General features: G+C 41.5%; 1 protein-coding gene across 6 annotated transcripts in view; it reads left to right on the top strand.

Annotated features, from left to right (window-relative positions):
* LOC108277799 (cGMP-dependent 3',5'-cyclic phosphodiesterase) overlaps nt 1–18,248 on the top strand; it is a 298,719-nt gene that overhangs the window by 223,046 nt on the left and 57,425 nt on the right. For all 6 annotated transcript variants that reach the window (XR_008395158.1, XM_053679207.1, XM_053679210.1 and 3 more), the window contains 5 exons: nt 536–645; nt 2,184–2,239; nt 4,229–4,288; nt 9,706–9,856; nt 17,492–17,544. Coding sequence is in view for 5 of the 6 variants with exons in the window: in XM_053679207.1 (XP_053535182.1) it covers nt 536–645; nt 2,184–2,239; nt 4,229–4,288; nt 9,706–9,856; nt 17,492–17,544 (430 nt within the window). In the remaining variant the exon portion in view is untranslated. The remainder of the gene's footprint in view (nt 1–535; nt 646–2,183; nt 2,240–4,228; nt 4,289–9,705; nt 9,857–17,491; nt 17,545–18,248) is intronic.

Genomic DNA, 18,248 nt, shown 5'->3' with positions numbered 1-18,248 from the left:
CATGATTGCATTCTGTTTTCATTTACAATTACATTTGGTATTGGGTGTGTGTGTGTATGTATGTATGTATATATATATATATATATATATATATATATATATATATATATATATATATATATATATATATAAAAAACATTAATTATTTATACTTGAAGAAATTTTGCAGATAACCTTTGATAGTTTGCCAACTTGAAAAATTGCTTCAGAGCAAATGTGCTGTCTCTATATCGGTTACAGCCATTATCGGTATAAATATTATTTATTATTTCTTCCCTCAGGACTCAAATTGGTTATGTAGATATATTTTTTTCTCCGATTCCTCTCAGGTTAGTTTGTGTCCATTAGCCATCTCTTGTTAGCTAATTACCTCAGGTGTGCAGTGTGTCTAATCCTAGTAGGAAGATAGAAAGGATTCAATGTGACTTTTGCATTATTTATTTATTTTTAGAGTATATTATGCTTGTCTTTTTTGGCACATGGGAGATTTTAGTGTTCACACATACCGCTCCCTGTCCCCCCGTCTGTCTCTCAGGGAGGTGTTGGTGCAGAAGAAGAGGGCAGTGTGTGTCGGTCTGCCATCCACAGAGCTGCAGGAGAAGCAGAGGACGAGCCTAGCAGCACCTCTACCACCTGAGAAGCGAGGTGTGTGTGTGTGCGTGAAGGAGCGAGCGTGAGCATGGTGACTAATAGAGAGAGAGAGAGGGAGAAAGAGATTGAGTTGGAGAGGAAGCGAGAGAGAGAGAGATAAACAAAATGTGTTCATGCTGTGAAGTTTTCATCTCTCAACTTTAACACTTACCTCTCTCTTGCTCTCTTTCACTCTCTCTGGTTGCCATGGTGACCACCTACGCTCAGCACCACGCTCTGCTCTCTATTTTTACCACAGTAACAGTAAAGCTCACCACCACACTGCCATCAACCTGTGTGTGTGTGTGTGTGTGTGTGTGTGTGTGTGTGTGTGTGTGTGTTGCTGTGGAAATATTAAAGGAACATTCCAGGATTTTGTATGTAATGTTTATCCCAGTGTCCGTGTGATTACCCTGAGATAACGGTGTGAGAAAGTGTGGGCCAGCATTCAAGTGTCACGTCTCCAATAAACACACGACAGACAGATACGAACCTGATCAAAATGTACAATTTGCATATTAATATTAAAATGTACAATTTGCATATTAAGAAGATATAAATACAGAGCACATCAGTGCTATTGATTAAAAAAAACTATTGCTACGGGAGAAAGTAATCAACAGTGTGAGGAATGACTCTACCGTATGTTCATACACCGATCAGCCATAATAAAGAAGAAGAAAGAAGGTGGCCTGGTCTGATGGATCACGTTTTCTTTTACATCATGTGGAGGCCGTGTGAGTGTGTGTGTGTGTGTGTCTTACCTGGGGAAGAGATGGCATCAGGATGCACTATGGGAAGAAGGTGAGCTGGTGGAGGCAGTGTGACGCTCTGGACAATGTTCTGCTGGGAGACCTTGGGTCCTGTGTTCATGTGGATGTTACTGTGACACGTACCACCTACCTAAACACTGTTACAGAACAAGTACACCCCTTCATGGTAACGGTGTTCCCTAATGTCAGCGTCCTCTCTCAGCAGGATAACGCTCCCTGACACACTGCGATGATTGTTCAGGAACGCTTTGAGGAACATGACAAAGAGTTCAGGGTGTCGACTCGACCTCCAAATTCCCCAGATCTCAATCCGATCCAGCGTCCGTGGGACGTTCTGGACAAACGAGTCCGATCCATGGAGGCCCGATCTCACAACTTACAGCACTTAAAGGATCTGCTGCTAACGTCTTGCTGCCAGAAACCACAGCACACCTTCAGAGGTCTTGTGGAGTCCAGGCCTCGACGAATCAGAGCTGTTCTGCTGGCACAAGGAGAGGAGGACCTACACAAGATTAGACTGGTGGTTTTAATGTTATGGCTGATCGGTGTATGAATACACTTAGCTTAGAGACAGGGTGGCACACTGGATCCTGATGGATGTGTCTTATCTATACACCATCATTTCTGGAACAACACAAATTCCCATCTGCATCATCCTAAATGTGTGTGTGTATGTATATACACACACACATAAACGTATATAAGATTATACACACACACACTATATAGATGTGAGTGTTTAGTCTTATGTGCTCTATACTGTGTATGTCGTCTCTCTAGTTGTGATCATTCCGTTGGTGGATGAAGATGAAGACAAGGTCATGTCTCTCATTTTGGTGAGTTTGCACTCTGTCATACGCACACACACACACATGCGCACACACACACACACGCACACACACACTCGATTAGAAGCTGCATTTTGGAGCCGATTTAGCGAGCACTCCACTCCAAACCCCGTGATTTAATCCATCATCATTCCTCCTCACAGTGCAGAGGAGTTTCGCCTGCGTACTAAAAATGAAAAGTATGACTCCAGTGAATAAGATTAGGAAGTAAATGGGTTCAATAAAAGTTAGAAGCTTTTGTTTCCATCCAAAATGTTTAGCAAATGGAATGTGTGTAGATTGTGCGTTCACGCCCACGACATCTGAGTGTTGAGTTTTTGCGGAAGAGGAGCAGAAAGCTTTAGCATTTCCACCAGAGTTTGTCCTTGTGGAATATATCTGATATTAGAGTGTCACCACCAGCACAGCGTTTTCTCAATAACATCTGAATTTTGAGTTCCACGTTTCGACGCTGGTCCAAAGTCAAGCTCCAGTTACAGTAATCCATCATTAATATTGTCATTCTTCCATTGTTCTGATCACTTCTCAGCCCGTGAAAGTCCCTCGTTCTTTTACAGCTCATTAAATCTCATTCTTTCACCGCTCCGCAATGTTTTAACGAAGGGAACGTGTAGCTCATAAAGCCCTTTCCGTAAAAAGTGCTCTGAACCCGGGGCGTCGTTAAAGTTTACGCACGTCTGAGTTTACGAGCGAATTTATGTCCCGATCGCTTCATCGTGAATCCGCAAGGTCGGCGTGAAGGTTTATCAGATTATACTTACAGATAGGAGACTTTTAAATAAAGAGCTCCAAGCCACGTTTTATTCATCAGTTCCTTCGGTCATGCTCACGAAGGAAAATGAAGAACTTATCCACAGGATTCCTCAAAAAATTCCTCACTGTGTGTTTGTGTTTTCCCTGAAAATTGGCCCCACTCTTGATCCCGCTCATGAAGAGTGCGATGATTAACACACAGTGTGGGAATTCCCCAGGACTGCGCTAACAGGGTAAATCGAGCTCATTAGGATGTTTAGGACAGCCTATAAATAATGAGGGTTAGGGTTGGAACTGATCCTGAAACTCCCCGAGCGCTCAGTCTTTCAGAACAGTAGCAGGGTCTGAGTTTAAACAAGTGGGCGGGGCCGAGTTTTGAGTTAATGTTTATTATTACTGTGCATTTAAATGCAACGACAGCACTAGTTACAACGTAATGCACGTTTCTCATCAGCTCATCTACGGAAGATAATACAGAATCACAACGTCCGCTAAAAGCGGTCCAGTTTTGTAAAACTCTTACTTGGGAAGACCCGGGTAAGCGTCTAACGTGACCGAGGGGTCACAGAGGTCACCTTGACGTGCTCACGAAACGGCCCGGGATCCGTTCTGACGTTAAGAGACGAGACTTTCGAATCGCACTCAGAAAAGAGCAGGACGCTCGTACAACTCGGTCTCATATTAGTAGTTAAACTCGAACAGGCATTTAATTTTAAAATGCAGTAAACTGTTCAATTCCAGATTAATCCCAGTCTCTAAACACTGATTTGATAAGAAACGGCCCCACTGCATTGGCTGGGAAACGAAACACGGCTCCAGCTGAACCATTTCGGCTTCTGGGTCTAGCTTCATCCGTCAGCTTGAGAACATGTAGGCTTCATTAAGATGGAGTGAGCCATGCAGATACTACTCTGAACTGCTCTGAACTGCTCTGAACTGCTCTGACAGCTCAAGAAACCGTTTAGATAGTTAGATAATCAGTGTTAATCAGACTCCACCCTAAACTTGTTTATATTGAAATATGTGTGGTGTTTATTGATTCCAGTGTTATTTGGTGCTGTATTAGTGGTGGTTGCGTGTTGCTCTGATGGGTATCGCTTACACTGTTACAATAGTGTTTACAATAGGGGGAGGAGTTGGGGGGGGGGTTCGGGGGTAACCTGTGAGTTATTATATTCATGTTTGATTCCCATCTTTTGGTGTTTTAATGTCTCATCTGTTCAGGTCTGCTGCTGTCAGCTCACTGACCAGGATGAGCAGAACCTTAATCTTCTGGAGAAACATGTAAGACACACACACACACACACACACACACACACACACACACAGAGAGAGAGAGAGAGTGAGAGAGAGAGAGAGAAAGAGAGAGAGAGGAGTCACAAAGGATTTCCAACATGAAACTGAATCAGCATGGGCATCATTATATTTTTCTCTACAAACTAGATGAGGCATCTCTCTCTCTCTCTCTCTCTCTAACACACACACACACACACACACACACACACACACACACACACGGTGAGAGCAGGTGGAAGCTGCTTGTGCTCTTTCTTCTGCACTGTAGTTCTCATGTCATTCAGCTGCAGTAGTGTAAATTATGTACCGTTTAACCCCTGCATGTAGGATGAGCCCCATGTTCCTGCTTACAGAGGATATATATATATATATATATATATATATATATATATATATATATATATATATATATATATATATATATATATATGTATATATGTGTATATATATATATATATATATATATGTGTATATATATATATATATATATATATATATATATATATATATATATATATATATATATATATATATGTATGTATATATATATATATATATGTGTGTGTATGTGTATATATATATATATATATGTATATATATATCATATTTTACTGGATTGTACATGATGTTTATAAGGGCTGAATTATTAGAGTCATTTATTAAAAAAAAAGAAAAGCCCGCCCCCTTTGACCAGTACGGGAATGTAGGTTAACTTTCCTCGGCTGTTCGCTTATATTTTATATTCTGCTTGTGACTGCAATGTAAACATGGACCTGTGGCACAAATGTCATTTCCATACTGAATGTGTTTGAGTCGAGGGTTGCATATTTTCCTCAGGCCATGACTTAATCTGGCCCTGACACACACACACACACACACACACACACACACACACACACACACACACACACACACTCACTCTGGTGTGATAACAGTATTGTGTTTAGCCTATGGTAATGTAATTTTACAGTCATGTCTACATTGTGTGCGTGTGTGTGTCACTGAGTTTACTCACACTGTCCTTAAAGCTGTATTCAAGAAGAGATCATCTTGGCCCATGACAGGATGTTCAGACCAGAGAGAGCGAGAGAGAGATACTTGACCTTTAAACCTCTCTTATTTACCAATTGTTTAAGGAAAACCTTCGTTAAACAGACAGAACAATCACTTATTCAAAAAGATAACTAAATTAAAAAAAACTGAAAAACACAAGTAGACACACAACCCAATAAATATATTTAAAGAAGAAAGGAAGAAGGAATTAAAAGCCAACCAGTGAAACTCAATGGTTGCTTGACATGCTTAACCATCACAATTAAACATACATTTACACAGAGCCATCAAGATCAGCTCCACACAAGCACTGATACACTCCCCTAATGTGGTTGAAAGTTTCCAAATCTTTGACCAGGTGCTAATACGCATATTCCACCTTTAACCTTGACTTTATTAGGCCCTTTAAAATCATCACTTGACCCCACTCCATTACTTTTGCCTTTACGTGAGAGCCAGATTTTTACCTGTCCAATAAAAACTTATATAACACATGGATCTCTTCTCTGTTTTTGTTATACTTTGGCCCGTAAATAAATAAATAAAATAAAATAAAGTGGGTGAAAGCACTTCTCCTAAAGTCCTACAGCAGTCTTCTATCGGGGAAAATACAACTTTTAATCTCACACAGTGGAGAAATAAATGCAGAACATCGAGTAATAAAAGGATGTCAAACCGGTTATGTCAGCACTTTGAATGTCCATCAGAAAAAGATGTCGATCAAGCCCCATCCTTCCCGTTCTCTTCAGAAGGGCCCGAGCCGCCCCAGACCAGCTCACATCCTCTCCATAAAGGAGTCTTTTTGCTGTCTGAAGTCTGAAAGTCATTATTCTGCTTTTTTGTCCACTAGTCCTTGTCCTCCTTCTTGTCCATCAGTCGTTTTTGGATATCTTCCACCAGTTCTTCAGGGGGTTCTAAAACAGTCATTTTATGCCATAGAGAAGAGGCTACCAGGTTGCTGCAGACCAAAGTTCTTCCGCTGTATGAAAGCTGGGGTAGCAGCCATTTCCAGCGAGACAACCGAGCACACACTTTTCCCGCCAGGCCCTCCCAATTCTGTCTCCTGTACTCCTCTCTTCCTAAGAATACCCCCAAGTACTTAAGCCCAGATCTTCCCCATTGTCATCTAGCTGGGAGTGTTGGACTACTGTGATCCAAACCACACCACAGGGCGTCACTTTTAGCCCAATTTACCTTGGCAGATGAGGCTCTTTCTTTACTACCTAAAATATCTTTTAAAACCCTTTAAAAATCCTTCTCACACCTCATAAGAATAGTAACATCATCTGTGTATGCTGAGACTTTTACATAATCGTTAGATTCTGGAGCCTTTATCTGGAGTCTTCTCTCTTCTCCCTTAGTTTACAGAGAAGAGGTTCAATGGCCAAACTATACAGCTGACCTGAGAGTGTTCAGCCCGGTCTTATTCCCCTCTGTACCTTAACAGGAACACTAAGACCGCCCGCCATCTTTATCATACATGTAGCCCTGTTGTAAAGCACCGTTATCATTGAGACAATTTTATCTCCAACCCCAAAAGCCTCCAAAGCTCTAAAAAGAAACCGGTGTTCAACTCGATTGAAAGATTGAACTAGATCGAATCTAGTGATAAAATTCCTATATTAATATCATCACTCATGGTGTAATCAATGACATCACGTAGTAAATGTAAGTTATCAGTAATGCGTCTGTCTTTAATACAATAAGATTGATCCTTATGTATGATTTTGTGCAATATCTTGTCTATCCTGTTGGCAATACACTTTGATATTTTATATTCAGAGCATAGAATCGCGACTGATCTCCAGTTCTTTAACAGAGTCAGATCACCTTTCTTGGGGAGTAGTGTTAAAATTGCCCTCTGGCAACGCTTAGAAATCCTTTACGAAGACATTCCTGTAGAACATCAAAGAGATCAGCTCCGATTATAGTCCAGAGATGTTTGTAGAACTCTCCAGGAAGTCCATCGATCCCTGGAGTGCGACCTGAAGAAAGTCCCATTACTGCTGCACTTAGTTCCCCAACAGTAAGTGCAGTCTCCAAAGCTTGTTTATCTTCAGAGGTTAAACAGGGAAGATTCTGTAAGAGTTCATCATTGCTCTGAGTAATCTGTGTTCTCAGCAGAATATAACTGGGAGTAAAAGTCCACTGCCAGTCTGCGCATTTCTACAGGGTCACTTATCTACCATTGCTGTTTTTTAAACTATACATGTGTTTCTCTTGTACACTTTTATGCTCCAAGTTAAAAAAGTAAGAGCTTGGACCATCCATGTCTTCCATTGATAAAAACTTGCTCCTGACTAGAGCTCCTTTTAACCTTCTCATTTAACATGGGATTCAACTGTTGTTTCTTATCTGTCCACTCTTGTGGATTACCAGACGGATTCCCAATCATGTTCTTTACACTGGCAAGAATCTCTCTCTCGAGCCACTCAGGGGTCCGTCTGAAGCACAAGTTCGCAGACGAAATTCTCTAATATGCACTTTACCAATTTCCCACCAGAGACTAATATTTTCATATCCACCTTTTTCCCTTTTCTAAGTTTCCCAAAAAGACTTCCACAAAAGTTTTTATCTTGCAGTAACTTTACATTAAAATGCCAATAAGAACTGTTATGCTTTCTGGATGTCAAGCTGCAATCCACAGTGATAAGCTTACGATCAGAATATGGAGTAGGGACGGATGTATTTACTACTCGATTTCTCAAATTATCTGATAAATACATTCTGTCTAGCCGTGCTGCTGAAATCCTCCCCTCGTTCACCTTTACCCAGGTATATTGTTTTGCTGAAGGATTTTTTCTCTCCATATGTCCGTTAGATTAAAAGTTTCTGTGATCTTGGCTAAGACTGCTGATGATTGAACGTGCGGTTCTTCTCCACTTCTGTCAAGAGACGAATCCTGTGTGCAATTCCAATCGCGCCCCAAAATCATAAAATCACCATTCTGTTGTTAAATTCGTTAAAGATATTTGTCCTGTCATCGCCTGTGTTAGGTGCATAGATATTGACAAAAACAAAAGAAAACCCATTAGCCTCAGCTCTAACTGCGAGTAGTCTCAATGGATCAGTTTCCTTTTCGGACAGAATTTTTACTTTAGAAGATGAGGGGAAAAGGATTGCAACTCCTGCACTCAGGTTAGTCCCATGACTGAGAACACACTCGCTCCCCCACCACCGTCGCCAGTCAACCTCATTCAATTCAATTCAATTCAATTCAGTTTTATTTGTATAGCGCTTTTTACAATAGACATTGTCCCAAAGCAGCTTTACAGAAATATCAACACGGTATACAGATATTAAAGGTGCGAATTTATCCCAACTGAGCGAGCCACTGAGTGGCGACGGTGGCGAGGAAAAACTCCCTAAGATGTTTTAAGAGGAAGAAACCTTGAGAGGAACCTGACTCAGAAGGAACCCGTCCTCATCTGGGTAACAACAGATAGTGTGAAAAAGTTCATCACTTCTGAACAAGTTCTGAACATCACTGTGGGATTCTTTAAAAAACTCACATCTAGATGTTTTACCGTGAAACATTCTAGAATTGTGTGAGCCTTCCTCTTATCCCTCATCCCATTAACATTGAGGGAACCCACCCGTAAGGTTTCCATAAGGAGAAGAGAGATTAGAGAGAAACAAGTCCTTAAGAAGGACAGCATGCTAGTCATAGTGTTTAGTGAGCTTCTCCCCTCTTTGGTCTCTCTTTTCCAGTTTATGTCTCTGCTGAATTGCAGTTATGTGCTTCTTTAATCGAAACCGTTTCTGCTGTGAGAGCTCCTCAAGGCGACTAATTCTCCTCGCCTGTATTGCTGCAAAGGACTTATCTAGGTCTGGAAAACCCACTTACTTCAACACTTTCGCCCTTTGTTTCATCCAGAATCTTATTACTTTGATCCACAGTATAAAAGTGTGTTACTTTTGACACCTCTGACCCTTCTGACCATTGTTCATCATCTCTCATGCTATCATCAGTACACTGAGACAGTCCATCCAGCTCATCTCCTGAGTCCTCCTCCACTGCCTGTGCATTTATCTGAAGCGCTGTCTCACTAGTGTCCACTCTCTCAACATCCCCTGTACAGAGAGAGAGAGAGTGAGTGAGAGAGATGATGAGAGTGTAAGGAAAGCTCAGGAATGAGATGGTTTGAGAGAGAGTGGTACAATGAGAGAATTTCCAACCTAAAGCAGCTTTGATGTGGAATGTTTCTCCTGTCTATCTCCTGTGCACGGGTGTGTCGTTATAAACACTGATACTGAATCACCTGCTTCTGTTCAAACCCAATACACTGAGATACAGTATGATATGATACATGTTCATGCTATGTGTGTGTTTGTGTGTGTGTTCCTGCCAGCTCATCGTTGCCTGTAAAAGAGTCCAGGCGATACAGAGGAGTGCGACACGGCCAGCCATCCAGTCCCACAATGCACCACTCAACACTAACACCGCAAACGAGAAGGAGAAAGACTACAGAGAACTGGACCGCAAGATTCTGCAGCTCTGTGGTAAACTAACATGAACTCTTAAAGAAGCTTTACTCTTCAACTAGCGTAACCTCTTCAACTAGCCTAAACTCTTCAACTAGCGTAAACTCTTCAACTAGCGTAACCTCTTCAACTAGCCTAAACTCTTCAACTAGCGTAAACTCTTCAACTAGCGTAAACTCTTCAACTAGCCTAAACTCTTCAACTAGCGTAACTCTTCAACTAGCGTAACCTCTTCAACTAGCGTAAACTCTTCAACTAGCGTAAACTCTTCAACTAGCGTAAACTCTTCAACTAGCGTAACCTCTTCAACTAGCGTAAACTCTTCAACTAGCGTAAACTCTTCAACTAGCCTAAACTCTTCAACTAGCGTAACTCTTCAACTAGCGTAAACTCTTCAACTAGCGTAAACTCTTCAACTAGCGTAACTCTTCAACTAGCGTAAACTCTTCAACTAGCGTAAACTTTTCAACTAGCATAAACTCTTCAATTCAATTCAGTTTTATTTGTATAGCGCTTTTTACAATAGACGTTGCCTCAAAGCAGCTTTACAGAAATATCAACACGGTGTACAGATATTAAAGGTGTGAATTTATCCCAACTGAGCAAGCCACTGAGTGGCGACGGTGGAGAGGAAAAACTCCCTAAGATGTTTTAAGAGGAAGAAACCTTGAGAGGAACCGACTCAGAAGGGAACCCATCCTCATCTGGGTAACAACAGTTAGTGTGAAAAAGTTCATTATGGATTCATATGAAGTCTGTATGGCGTTAGGAGCAGCCGTAGTCCCAGCAGTCTGGAGTTAAAGAAGATTTGAGCTCCATCCAGAGGCAGAAAGAATCTGAATCTCTAGTATCTCCATAAATTCGTGTGGGGCTCGGCGAAAGGAGAGAGGGAGAAAAAAGATAATTATGACTGCGAAGTAGTAGAACAGAATCTAGTCAGGGTAGGCTTGAGTAAACAAATACGTTTTAAGCCTAGACTTAAACACTGAGACTGTGAACTAGCGTAACTCTTCAACTAGCGTAAACTCTTCAATTAGCGTAACTCTTCAATTAGCGTAACTCTTCAACTAGCGTAAACTCTTCAGTTAGTGTAACTCTTCAACTAGCGTAAATTCTTCAACTAGCGTAAACTTCAGGTAGCGTAAACTCTTCAACTAGCGTAAACTTCAGATAGCGTAAACTCTTCAACTAGCGAAAACTCTTCAACTAGCGTAACTCTACAACTAGCGTAAACTCTACAACTAGCGAAACTCTTCAATTAGCGTAAACTATTCAACAAGCGTAAACTGTTCAACTAGCGTAAACTGTTCAACTAGCGAAAACTCAACTAGCGTAAACTCTTCAACTAGCGAAAACTCTTCAACTAGCGAAAACTCAACTAGCGTAAACTCTTCAACTAGCGTAAACTCTTCAACTAGCGAAAACTCTTCAACTAGCGAAAACTCAACTAGCGTAAACTCTTCAACTAGCGTAAACTCTACAACTAGCGAAACTCATCAATTAGCGTAAACTATTCAACAAGCGTAAACTGTTCAACTAGCGTAAACTCTTCAACTAGCGAAAACTCAACTAGCGTAAACTCTTCAACTAGCGTAAACTCTTCAGTTAGTGTAATTCTTCAATTAGCGTAAACTCTTCAACTAGCGTAAACTCTTCAACTAGCATAAACTCTTCAACTAGCGTAAACTCTTCAACTAGCGAAAACTCTTCAACTAGCGAAAACTCAACTAGCATAAACTCTTCAGTTAGTGTAACTCTTAAATTAGCGTAAACTCTTCAACTAGCGTAAACTGTTCAACTAGCATTAACTCTTCAACTAACGTAAACTTTTCAATTAGCGTAAACTCTTCAACTAGCGTAAACTTTTCAATTAGCGTAAACTCTTCAACTAGCGTAAACTCTTCAATTAGCGAAAACTCTTCAACTAGCATAACTCTTCAACTAACAAACTTTTCAATTAGCGTAAACTCTTCAACTAGCGTAAACTCTTCAATTAGCGTAAACTCTTCAACTAGCGTAAACTCTTCAACTAGCATTAACTCTTCAACTAACATAAACTTTTCAATTAGCGTAAACTTTTCAACTAGCATAACTCTTCAACTAGCATAAACTTTTCAACTAGCATTAACTCTTCAACTAACAAACTTTTCAATTAGCGTAAACTCTTCAACTAGCGTAAACTCTTCAATTAGCGTAAACTCTTCAACTAGCGAAAACTCCAACTAGCGTAAACTCTTCAACTAGCGTAAACTCTTCAACTAGCATTAACTCTTCAACTAACGTAAACTTTTCAACTAACGTAAACTCTTCAACTAGCGTAACTCTTCAACTAGCATAAACTCTTCAACTAGCGTAAACTCTTCAACTAGCGAAAACTCTTCAACTAGCGAAAACTCAACTAGCATAAACTCTTCAGTTAGTGTAACTCTTAAATTAGCGTAAACTCTTCAACTAGCGTAAACTGTTCAACTAGCATTAACTCTTCAACTAGCGTAAACTTTTCAATTAGCGTAAACTCTTCAACTAGCGTAAACTCAACTAGCGAAAACTCTTCACTGAGTGTAAACTGTTCAACTAGCGTAAACTCTTCAATTAGCGAAAACTCTTCAACTAGCATAACTCTTCAACTAACAAACTTTTCAATTAGCGTAAACTCTTCAACTAGCGTAACTCTTCAATTAGCGTAAACTCTTCAACTAGCGAAAACTCCAACTAGCGTAAACTCTTCAACTAGCGTAAACTCTTCAACTAGCATTAACTGTTCAACTAACGTAAACTTTTCAATTAGCGTAAACTTTTCAACTAGCATAAACTCTTCAACTAGCGTAAACTTTTCAATTAGCGTAAACTTTTCAACTAGCGTAAACTCTTCAACTAGTGTAAACTCTTCAGTTAGCGTAAACTCTTCAATTAGTGTAACTCAACTAGCGTAAACTCTTCAACTAGCGTAAACTCTCACAGAATTAAGCTGAATGTTCAGATCTAACAAACATTCTGTGGAGAAAAGCCAAACGTATAATCTCAGGTGTGAAATTGTCTGATTCATTTGTTTTGCCCTTTTCACCTGAACTAAACGGGAGGAGTGTTTCTCCACATCTGTACACATCCGTCTGTGACATTTCTGCAGATGTGTACAACGCGAGGTGTTTGTTCGGTCTGTGGCCCCAAATCCGATGGTAATATCGTGTTCCATAGACGTATGTAATAAGTTCCTGCGAGGAATCCCAGTCGGCTCGTACCAGAACAGCGTGAGAGCGTGGGATAAACACATGGCTCAGATGTGTATGTGGGAGTGTACACTTCATCTGCCTCTGTGCCTGTGGGCTCTCACTCTTTCTTTTGATTAACTTTATTATTTTTATTTCTGAAGGCCTCCCTCTGCAGACAGCGTGGAGATAAAGTGCCATGACCTACAGCAACTACACTTTTATCAGACTGTTTAAAAGCATCCATTCATTATATGATTGCCAGAAGGTGGTATTTTAAACATGCTGCTAGTGTGTGTGTGGTGGAAAATAATAATTATTGCTGACCGAAGGATGGAGAGGGAATCATCTGTGCTCAGCAGCGCCTATAGACATGGGCATGGGAGCTGTAGATGGTGTATAAGACAGATTACAGGAGAATAACAACACGCCTCATTTATCAAGCTGAATATGAAGTCGTTTACTTGTGCGTCACTCGCAGGAGCATTTACACAAGAAGCATTTCTTCTTACGGGGCTCGTGAAAATCTAGTTATTTGTGAAAAAACTGCGCTGCTGTGATTTTAAATACGGATTAGACTGCCGAGTTTAAATCACTTATTTATTTCACTTACACAACAATTTAATGAACATTTTGTTAAACCCAGCAGCTTCATATCAATGACGAATCCTACGCGAAAATAACCGCACCATGGACGAAGAGGAGGCGAGGTTAGCGCGTGTCTGTGGTAGCTGACACACTGCAGTGGCTGAGCTGCGTTACTGGAACTTTTACTGCATGCTCTTTTACTGTTTAGTTGTCATCTTGTCATTTTCACCTTTGCCTTTTGGGGAGTTTTGTGGGTGTGGCTAAAACAGCTGATTGGCGTTTATCAGCATAAACCCCTGAGTATGAAGACCATGTTGAAACTGATGGGAATTTTTAATTCACACACAGCTTTACTGAACAGCAAATGAAGTCCAGTGTCTGACAAAATGTTCAAACGCAGACTGTGTGTGTGTGTGTGTAGAAAATAAACGGCAGGTCATATTGTTGCAATGTCAGAAAGAACTGGTGATGAAGTAGTATTTGTTTAAAGAACACTTTAAAAAGCAGGTTGTGGCGATCTGTGAAGCGAAAACATCATCACGACCTGTAATCATCAGGACCAGGAGTATACGTTACATTAAAGAGAGAGGGAGAGAGAGAGAGAGAGAGAGAGAGAATATTAGAATTTGGCTGAAAATATTCGAATCAGTAACTGAGCCGCTTGCCCTCTATGGCAGAGAGGTGTGGGCTCCACTAACAAATCAAGAATTTGCCAAACATCCAATTGAACCTCTGCATGCAGTAAGAATATCCTGCAAGTACATTCAGCGCACAACGAACAGCACGTGCAGGGCAGAATTCTGAAAATCTCCGCTCCTTATAAAAACACAGATTCGGGCGATCAAATTCTGGAAACGTTTAAAACTCCCAGTCACATCATTATAAAGCCCTGCGGTACCAAGCCCCTTCTCTCAGCTGGTGCGCAGCTTTAGCCCTGAAAGATCACCGACGCCTACGCACTAACCCCCACCACGCTGACGCTTTAGACCAGAACAACGACGTCAAACACACCAGATTAGACCAGATTACAACACAAATGAAACAGAAGTACATCCCCTGCTGGGAAACCCAAACACGACAACAGAGTGAAATGCAGTGCAGTACACCATGGCAGACTGTCTGTACACGGTGACGGATAACACGCGGAGAAGCTCCTTGACCGGGTGCACACTCGGTGGACACGCCCTAACTATAGAATCAGCCAGACACAGGAAGAACGGTCCTGCAACCCAAACACAACTCCCTAACAGAACGCACAAAATACACAGACATCTGAGGAAAATTCCTCCCTGAAATGAAACCCACACATACCGAACAAAACTAGAGGAGATGAACACTGCTGTGTATTAGCAGTATACGCTTCGTGTAATCGTTATGGCTGAGCTTCTTTGTTATTGTTTTATATTTTATTTTCACTTTTATTCTGTATCGTTACACATTTTATCCTTCTTGTTTCAGTTATTCTGTATATACTGCCTTTAGAGTGTCCATAATCTGTACATTTATAGACCTCGTTTGCACAATATTTGAAATGTAATCTAGAAGTATTTTATTCCATTTGATTCTATTTTGACTTCCTTGATACTTACAATACGAATGTACAATTACTCTCCATCCCAATAAAGCACATTTCAACTGAGAGAGAGAGAGAGGGAAGAGAGAGAGAGGGAGAGGGAGAGAGAGAGAGGGAGAGAGAGAGAGAGGGAGAGGGAGAGAGAGAGAGGGAGAGAGAGAGAGGGAGAGAGAGAGAGAGGGGGGGAGAGAGAGAGAGAGGGGGGGAGAGAGAGAGGCGGAGAGAGAGAGAGGGGGAGAGAGAGAGGGGGGGGGGCGAGAGAGAGAGAGAGAGAGAGAGAGAGAGTTCCCAGGTTCCAGCAGGTCCATCTCACATGTACACTTCCTGTGATTATATAATGAACTGCACCTGTGGCTGATTTCAGACTTCACATTTGAACAGCTTGATTTAGCTTTGTTTCTGCAGTTCTGTCTCATTTCTGCTACTTAACTCTTTCAGAACTCCGACTGGGTTTCTTATGTTCCTTCAGTGTCCTAGCAGGTGCTCTTGGATTCAGTATCCCCCCCCCACACTCCCCTTTCGGAGCAGCTGTTGCAAAACTCCTGAACGCCTGAATAAAACTTAAAGATCATGGGGTAAAATGGTTGAAAGAAATGAGACTATGACGTGAGGAGGAAATGAAGACGTGAGTCAGAGAGAGGGGAAAAAAGGAAAGTGAAATAAACGGGTGCTGTAAGGGATCGGAGCCACTGTGTCCTCCGTCACACCTCGGGCACGCACGGCTTCACGTGTACTCAGATCATCCTTATTAGTCTTTATTGATCATGTGACTGCACACAGTAACAGATAAATGGATTCTGGAGTGGGCTGAAGCATCTTAATCGTGCAGATCCAGCCAAACACTTTAGACTGAGTGGATGGTGCTTGACCTCGCAGCAAGACAATGACCTGGAACATGAAATTAAAGCAACTGTGATGTGAAATGATCTGGACTGGCTGAGTAAATGACCGAAACTGTGCACCACTGAGCACGAAACGCCCTCGACGCTCATCATCGTTTTTAATGCGCAAATTTGCATCCAATCAACTAACGGCAATTTCTGAAGATATCACAGCAAGACACAGGGGGGAAAAAAGAAAGCGGAGGAGAACTTCTCCATCGTATCTTTTCATTAGAATATTAAATGAGTGATCCCGCACTAACCCGGCCTTTAGGATGATCGATACAGCTGCAAATCGCAGGTTTATTCCTGATGCGTTCAGCTCATCCCCAGGGACTGCTACGCCGGACACGCCCCTAATAATAACAGATCGAACCCCGTGTCATTGTTCATGTGGTGACGGTTTCTCTAATTTATCGAACATTAACGGAAGGAGTCTGCACTCTCGGCGTAACGGTCTGAGGAAAGGCTGTAACGTTCGAGTTCGGGACAGACGAGTTTACACGTGGCGGTTTCTCCGTGACGTGACAAGCTATGTTTGTTTTTTCTTGGGCTTGAAGAGAGAGGACGAAAGCGAGACTAGCGAGGGAAAGACTCCGTTATACTCTGTTATATAGACGCTGCTATAGCGTAAGTGACGACAAGAACTAACGAACTCATTTACAAATATTAAATGGATTCTTAACTACAGCAGCACTATCGCTGAACTACAATACACCACACTAGTAGACAGCAGGGGGCGCAGTTTGTAACGTTTAGACAAGGCCAGTTGCCTCTGGAATGGACACATTTCTTCCACCCTCATTGTTAAAAGTAAATATCCCTTGTGGATTTTTTTATTTATTTTTTTATCCAGCTCAAAAACAAAAACCCACGTATGGCGCTATTTAATTCGCCAACAATTTGAATTTTTATCTAAATGAAATACTCTACTTCAGGGCGGTAACAGTGCCTCCACTTCATCACATCCCATCACCCTGCGGTTGATTATTTTGACTATAACAGCACACCCCATAGAGTTTAATCCTGTACTCATCACAGAGGAGAGAGTTTATTACGGACTCCACTCTGAGAAACTAACGGCGTGAAGAAAGAGAAACTTTTTTTATGTTCAGAACCAGTCTGGATTCGTTCCTGTAGTGAAGCTCTGGATAAACAGACTGCACGCTCAGAAATGATCTTAAGTCATTGCAGGTGGACGCTAACAACGCGCGTGTGTGTGTGTGATTGAGATATAAAATACACATAGATAAAATACACATCTGCTGAAGTTCTTCTGCCCTCACGTCCTTCTCAGCTGCCGTGAGTGTAAAGGAGAATGTTGCCAAATGTTGCACTTGTATAACGCTTTAACAGTTTCACCTGCTCTGATCCGTGATCGCTGTGCGTTTGTTCTGCTCGGCAGGTGAGCTGTATGATCTGGACGCGGCATCACTTCAGCTCAAAGTCATCAACTATGTGAGTTATAGCGCGCGCGCACGCACACACACACACACACACACACACACACGCATGATCTCTGCATGGAGTTATTTTCCTGTCATCGGTGCAACACTAATGTGATTGATGTGATTTGATTTAATCAACTTAAGGTTAAAGCGAATGCAAAGTAAGCTGCAGACATCATAGAACAAACACACACACACACACACACATACACACACATACACACACACATACACACACTGACTTAATGTCTAAAATACATACACACACATCTTGCAGAGCAAGTGCATATGATGATATGGTGCAAACACACTGTACAATGAATACACATGACCTCATAAAGCATACATACTGTACACACACACACACACACACACACACACACACACACAGGCATCATTGCGCACATCAGTGAAGAATTGATCCGACTTTCTCCCTTTTTTAAAACCATTTCTGACAGTAAGGTCACACCCGGAGTGGGGGTCAGCTGTATATTTCATTCCTGAGTGCATTACAGATGAGTGTTGATGAGTGAGGACGAATCTGCACACTCGGGAGAGCAGAACAGATGAACAGATAACGTGATATCACCACAATTAGACAAATAATTAACCTCTGAATATCATGGAGGTGCAGTTTGGTCATCACTTAACATTAATAACTCTGAACAGAGGAGGAGGAAAACTCATGCCATGGAATCAGACCTTCAGTGGTGT

The sequence above is a fragment of the Ictalurus punctatus genome, unplaced genomic scaffold (assembly GCF_001660625.3).
Source record: "Ictalurus punctatus breed USDA103 unplaced genomic scaffold, Coco_2.0 Super-Scaffold_100071, whole genome shotgun sequence".
Lineage (NCBI taxonomy): Eukaryota > Metazoa > Chordata > Actinopteri > Siluriformes > Ictaluridae > Ictalurus > Ictalurus punctatus.
This window is presented reverse-complemented; position numbering and strand designations above follow the sequence as displayed.